Source organism: Thecamonas trahens (genome assembly GCF_000142905.1).
Source record: "Thecamonas trahens ATCC 50062 unplaced genomic scaffold supercont1.11, whole genome shotgun sequence".
Taxonomy (NCBI): domain Eukaryota; order Apusomonadida; family Apusomonadidae; genus Thecamonas; species Thecamonas trahens.
In genome coordinates this window covers 374,204-380,318 of record NW_013657669.1, presented here as the reverse complement: position 1 = coordinate 380,318, position 6,115 = coordinate 374,204, and the positions used below count along the sequence as shown (strand labels likewise).

The window sequence follows — 6,115 nt, the reverse complement described above, 5'->3', positions numbered from 1 at the left end:
CTCCCACCCCTCCTCCCCCCCCCCCTCCCCCCTGCCCCCCCCCCCCCTTTCTCCCCTCCACCCCCTCCCTCCCACCACCACCACCATGCTGCGCACAGCCATCGCCATCCTCCCACGCCGCCCTGTCCACGCTGCCCTCCTCCACGCACACGTCGTCGTGGACCGCACCCTCCCACCCGCTCCTGCCTCGTCGGCTCCAACTCCGGCACCAGCACCGCTGGCCCTCGTCGCCGCAGGCCTCATCATGCCCGCCCCGTCTAAGGAACGCTCCGAAGACGCCATGGTTGTGGAGCCCGAGCATGGCGTTCTGGCTGTGCTGGACGGCGTCGGCGGCTGGGCCTCGGTCCCGGGCGCTAACCCGGCAGAGTTTGCTGCCCGCCTCGCCGACGCGCTCCGCGCTGCAGCTGCGGCGGGCGCTGCTGCTGATGCTGATGCTGATGCTGATGCTGCTGCTGCTGATGCCCACCGGGTCGTCGACCTTGCCGACGCCGCCGTTGCCTCGCTCGACAAGTCGACCATCATGCTCGGCTCGTCGACGATGAACGTGGCACGCATCGGCCGTGGCGCCTCTCCCGAGCTGCACATCTACAACCTGGGCGACTCGCAGGCTCGGGTCCTCGCCCGCACCGGCGATGACGGCTACGCCATTGTGGCGAGCACTGAAAACGGACCGTCGTCGCAGATTGTGTTCAACATGCCGTACCAGGTCGGCCGTAACGGCAACGCCGTCGACGACGGCTCGCTCTTCTCTGTCCCGGTCGCCCGCGGCGACGTTGTCCTTCTCACCTCGGACGGCATCCACGACAATCTGTTCAACAACCAGATTGTGGCCGTCGTTGACTCGCTCCTCGGCGCCGCTTCGGGCCCGCTGCAAGACCTCCCACACGACGAGCTGTCAACTCTGCTCGACGCCGCCGCCGCCCGCCTCATCATTGACGCCCGCTTCCACGCCGAGCGCGACGCGCCGACCCCGTTCTCGCCGCACGGCGGCAAGCCCGACGACTCGACTGCTGTTGTCGCCGTCGTCGTTTGAGCCACGGTGCAGGTTGCTTCTTGTGTCCACGCTGGTTTACGCTGTCTCCTCTGCATCAGACTCGCTCCCTGCACGATCGTTGCCGCCGTGCGTCGGCATGTCATAGCCAAAGAGCCCATTGAGCAGGGCCATGCCACCTGCTGCTTCGTCGTCATCCAGTACTTTGGGCGCCATAAAGTTGGTCAGCTTTGGCTGGACGTTGAAGCGGAGTTTGCGGCCCTTGGTCGCACGAGTGTCGACCAACTTCTTGCCAGCCTTGTGCCGCTCGAGCTTCTGCTTGCGCGCGAGCCACGCTCGCGACATGGCCACCGGATCAAGCCCGGCCTCGCCGCCGGACCCGCCCACAGGCTCGTCCTTGGAGTTGCCGGTCGTGATGAGCTGCTGCAGCAGGCGCTGGTAAAAGTCGGCGTCGTCGTAGACGTGGACCGACCGCCGCTCCATGTCGCGAGCCTTGCGCTTCCGCGACTTGCGCTTACCAGTCTCGTCGTGCGCCACCACCTCGTCATCGCCCGTCTTGTACCGCCCGTCGCACGAGAGCACCGTCTCGGGCGCCCGCAGCTTCTGGCTCGTCGCCCGGAGTGCCGACGAGTCGCGGAGCTGGTCGTGGATTTGCTCCACCAGCGGGCGGTGGAGCGTCTTGAGCTTCAGGTTCTTGAACGACATGCCGCCGGCAAGCATGGCCTTGCGGTTCCACGCGTCAATGACAGCCTCACAACGCGGCTTCATCGCTGCCTGCCGCGCCGCCAGCGCCTCCCACAGCTCGTCGAGATCAACCTCGGCCGCTGCCGCCACGTCGGCCCGCCGCAGGTTCTCGCGCGGGTGCGACGGCAGCGGCAGCGGGACAAGCTCCAGCGGCGCGGCCGTCGCCGCCTCGTCTCCGCTCAGTCCGTTCGGCGCCTGTGCCACAAGCTGGTCCTCCAACTCGCCGAGAACAGCCAGAGTCCGCACCAGCTCGGCACGCGCCTCGGCCGCCGCCTTGGCCACCTTGGGCTCCCGCGCCTCGAGCGCCGGAAGCACGCCGGGCTCCGGCAGCCGGTTGCCGAGCTCAAGCGGCTGCTGGAGCGTCACCCGCGACTGAAGGACCGCGCTGTGGATCCGCGACTGCGACAGGGCCGCCCGTGCCCGAACCATCTCGTCTTCGCGCTGCGACTTGAGGTACGCCACGTTGGACGCGTTCGACGACTGAAGCTTCAGCATCTGTGCCTCCATCGCCTCAAATGAGTCCGAGTGTTCGCTCTCGGCCCCGCTCTCGCTCCCCGATCCGCTACCGGAGCTTTCAGACATCGAGTCAAACTCGAGCTGCGGCTCGTAGCCGGCCATCGGCAGTTGCGACGAGCCCGAGCCTGAGCCCGATCCCGAGTCTGAGCCCGAGCCTCGCCGCTCGCCGCGGTCAAAGACCTTGCGCGAAGAGACAACCTCTCCGGCGTAGACGCCTTCGTTGAGAGCGATGTCTGGGCGGATGCGATGGCGAGCATCGTTGACACCCTCTTCGACCGAGTATCCAACGGCAACCGTATCATCATCGTCGTCAGAGGCCCTATCAAAGCGGGTCATACGACGCTTTGCAGTCGCAGCCGCACCGTCGCCGTCCGACTCTGACGACGCTGCGTCGTCGATGCGGCCGGTGAAGGTCAGATCCTCGGGGTCATAGTCGCGCGGGGTAGGGTCGGCCAACTCGGCCAGCTGGTCAGCGAGGGACTTCTTCCCTGGGCCTGTAACCAAGCCCATGGCACTTGTGTCATCATTCCCGGAACTCCGTGTGGTCTTGGACTCTCTCTCCTTTCTCTTGCCCTTGCTCTTGCCCCGTCTCTTCTGCGACTTGGTCATGTCGCCGGATGGATGCAGGAGTGGGGGGGGGAGGGGGAGGGGGGAGGGGGACCGAACGAGGGTGGGGATGGGAAATACTAGCTGCCTGCTGAGTCTGGACAGGAGAAAGAGGTGCAGAAGCTATGTATACGTCTGCTTGCGCCTGCCTCTATCTGCTTGCTCGCCCTGCTGTGGGTGAGGTGGCTGTCAGCCGGAGCAGGAGCGGGGCGAGGGGCTGGGGCGAGGGGCGCCATGCCCAGCCGGCCTTAGCGGGGTGATCGGGGAAAGTGACCGACCGACTGGCTGGTTTCCGCGGCGGGGGGGGGGGGGGGGGCGCACACCCAGACCGAAGCAAAAGGCTGCTGCTGCCACCTGCACCTGCACCACCCTTCACCTCCCTCTCTTCCTCTCGCACATACCCCATGCGTAGAGGTCGAAGCAGGTCGGGCGCCACTACGGCGTACGTGGGTGGAGCAGAACGGTCGCCGCCGCCCCCACCACCTCTGCCGGCGTCTGCGGCGACGGCGACGGCGACGGCGACGGCTTCAGAGACCGGAGTGGCCTACGACTTGACCTCGTCCATCTTAGCCTCGCTCATCGACTCGGACGATGTCGTCCCGCCGCTCAAGGCTGTCTTTGAGAACGCGCTTGTTGCTCCCTTCGCCGCCGCCCTCGATGCCTTTATCGCTTCGGCAGACGCCCAGGTCCAGGCCGTGTGCGATGCCCACTTTGCCGCCTTTACCGGCTCACTAGACGAGCTGCTGCGCATCCGCGACCTCGCCTCGGCCGTCGGCGGCCGCCTTGCCACTGTCGAGGATGACTTGGACCAGGTCGGCGAGACGCTGCTTGCCGACGCCACCCGCCTTGTCGCCGCCCGCTCCGCACGGCTCAACATGGAGCACGCCCGCGCCGCACTGAGCGCCGTCCAGGGCGCGCTCCGCCTCGTCGTTGCCCTCGAGCGCAGCGTTTGCTCGGGCGCCTTCTACAACGCGCTCACCACCCTCCATCAACTCGAGGCCGTCCATGCCTCGCGCGTCGCTCCCTTCCCCCCTGTCGCCGCCATCCTTGATGCGCACGTCCCGCGCCTCAAGGACGCGCTCGCCGCCGCTGCCCTGGCCGTCTTTACCGACTGGCTCGAGGCCCAGTTGGCTCCGCTTGACGACGCCGCTCTCGCCGCTGCCGCGCGCCTCTCGTCCACGGACGCGCTCGCTCCAGTCTACAAGTGCGTGTACATCTTTGCCCGCCTAGGCCGCGCCGCCCACTTTCGCTCCGTCTACCGCGACATGCGCTCCAAGCAGTGCGCCGTCGTCCTTGCTCCCTCCGCCTCGCTTGCCTGTCCGCCTGCCCTCCGCGCCTACCTCGCCCGTCTTGCCGCCTTTTTCCTCGTCGAGGACAAGGTCATGGCCACCACCGCCGGCACTGGCCTCATCTCCAAGGGCGAGCGCGACGCCGAGTGGGACGCTGCGCTCCCGACCCTCACCTCACTTCTCGAGCGTGCAGTCCGTGCCGCCCGTTCGCGCGCTGAGCTCGCCACCACCGTCACCGAGCTTCGAGCCTTCATCGCCTTGCTGGAGGGCTCTGCCGGCTACCGCTGCGGCGCGCTTCGCGCTCTCGATGCCACCTCGCTCTCGCTCTACGTCACCCATGCTAAGACCGAGCTCAAGACCGAGCTTGACTCCGTCTTTGCAGCCGACACTTGGGACTCGCTGGTCATTGCCACGCCCGCCGACGCCGCTGCCGTCTTTGTCTCGGCCGACGGAGCGCACTCAGCGCTCCCGGTTCTGGTCGGCGTCAACTCGCCCGACGAGCTCGACCTCCCGAAGACGCTCCCGTTCACGCGCTCGCTTCCTGCGCTTGTCTTGGCGCTCTCGGCGTTTGTGTCCCAACTTCACGCCTTTGGCGCCCATCTCGACGCCATCGACGATGCTCTCACCGCAGGCCTCGACGACGTGCTCATCAATGTGGTCGAGCCGGCCTTTGCCGCCGTCGTCGCCACCCCAGCCTCGGTCTTCCAGCTCCTCTCGGTCGCTGTCAATACCACCGAGTTGGTCAACGTGCTCGACGCGCTTGTCGCGGACATTGGATCCCACACAAGGAGCTCGAGCACCCCGCGCGAGCTTGCTGCTCGCCACGCTCTCGCTTCCACCCTCGCTGCCACCGAGGACGCCATCCACGCCGCCGTCGGCGCCAAGATCGACATGATCCTCTCGCTGGCCGACTACGTCTGGGTTGGCGGTCCGCACCCAACTTCGGACCAGCCCTCCAGCTATGTTCCGGACCTCATCGCGTACCTCGAGACCATGGTAGACTCGGTCGCACGCGTCGGGCGCCATTTTGCGCTTGCGCTCGAGACGCGAGTCTTCAAGCGCGTCGCTGCCGACCTGCTTGGCGGGCTCATCGGCTCGCAGGCAACCTCGTTTGACGCCGCTCTCCTGGCCACCATGGCCGTCGATGTCGCCGCTCTGCAGGCCTACCTCGGCGACTCGCCGCTCGCCTACTGCCTCGCCCCGCTCCAACAGATCCTCGACGTTGTCCTTGTCGAACCGCCAAGCGCCATGCTCGCCCTTGCCGACCAGCCGCTCGGTGTTCCGGGCTCCCGCTACGACCAGCTCGACGCTACCATGCTTGTCACCGTCCTCTCGCGCTTTGTCGACCCACCCTCTGCGGCGGCGGCCGCCCCTCCTTCCTCTTCGCGCCTCGCCATCTTCAAGTCCAAGTCCAAGGCCAAGGCCAAGGCCCGATCGCCGCGTGCCGCCGCCGCTGACGCCCTCTGCAAGGCGCTTCGCAAGCGGTTGAAAGCCTCGCGCACAAAGTAAACCATTTTGCGCTCCGCTCCCCACTATGCTCGCTCCCCGTACCTGGCTGACGGCATAACTCATCGTTGGCCACCCGTCTCTTCCGGCCATGGCGTCACCTGCCACTGAAGACAAGCCGTTCTCCCTCGACTCTGAGGGCGAGGCCAATCCGCTGTCATGGCTGCTGTTCCAGTGGCCCCAGCCCATCATCTCGTACGCCCCCCCCCCCCCCCCTTCTGAAAAAAAAAGCATAAGGTTTTTCTTTCGCCCCGAAAAGCCCACCGGCCGACCGTGTTGCCAAGATCACCGCAGAATATTTTGACAGCGCTCCATTGTCTATCCATAACATAGGCTCACGGAGGTTCCCCCACCCTGCCCCCGCACCTCCCCCCGCTGTCGAAGCACCCATAAAAATTAATGCAAAGACTGCCACCCCGACGACAAAGGTCGCTCTAGAAACGAACGAATGGGCACATGACTT

At 66.4% G+C, this 6,115-nt stretch overlaps 3 protein-coding genes across 3 annotated transcripts; 2 read left to right on the top strand and 1 right to left on the bottom strand.

Annotated features, from left to right (window-relative positions):
* Positions 1 to 244: 244 nt before the first annotated feature.
* Positions 245 to 1,223, top strand: AMSG_03078 (uncharacterized protein; the record flags this gene model as incomplete). Its single annotated transcript, XM_013904960.1, has 1 exon — positions 245 to 1,223. The coding sequence occupies one exon, from the start codon at positions 245 to 247 to the stop codon at positions 1,031 to 1,033; it is 789 nt and encodes a 262-aa protein (XP_013760414.1). The 3' UTR covers positions 1,034 to 1,223.
* Positions 1,054 to 2,787, bottom strand: AMSG_03077 (apoptosis-antagonizing transcription factor). The gene has a single exon (XM_013904959.1). The coding sequence runs from the start codon at positions 2,759 to 2,761 to the stop codon at positions 1,070 to 1,072; it is 1,692 nt and encodes a 563-aa protein (XP_013760413.1). The 5' UTR covers positions 2,762 to 2,787; the 3' UTR covers positions 1,054 to 1,069.
* A 474-nt stretch (positions 2,788 to 3,261) lies between these two features.
* On the top strand, positions 3,262 to 5,655 carry AMSG_03076 (uncharacterized protein; the record flags this gene model as incomplete). The annotated part of the gene is made up of 1 exon (XM_013904958.1): positions 3,262 to 5,655. One exon carries the CDS (start codon positions 3,262 to 3,264, stop codon positions 5,653 to 5,655), a length of 2,394 nt encoding a protein of 797 aa, XP_013760412.1.
* Between the last annotated feature and the right edge of the window lie 460 nt (positions 5,656 to 6,115).

Bases quoted from the DNA above. Each gene is read 5' to 3' on its own strand.
- AMSG_03077 (XM_013904959.1), bottom strand. From the start codon at position 2,761: ATGGGCTTGGTTACAGGCCCAGGGAAGAAGTCCCTCGCTGACCAGCTG.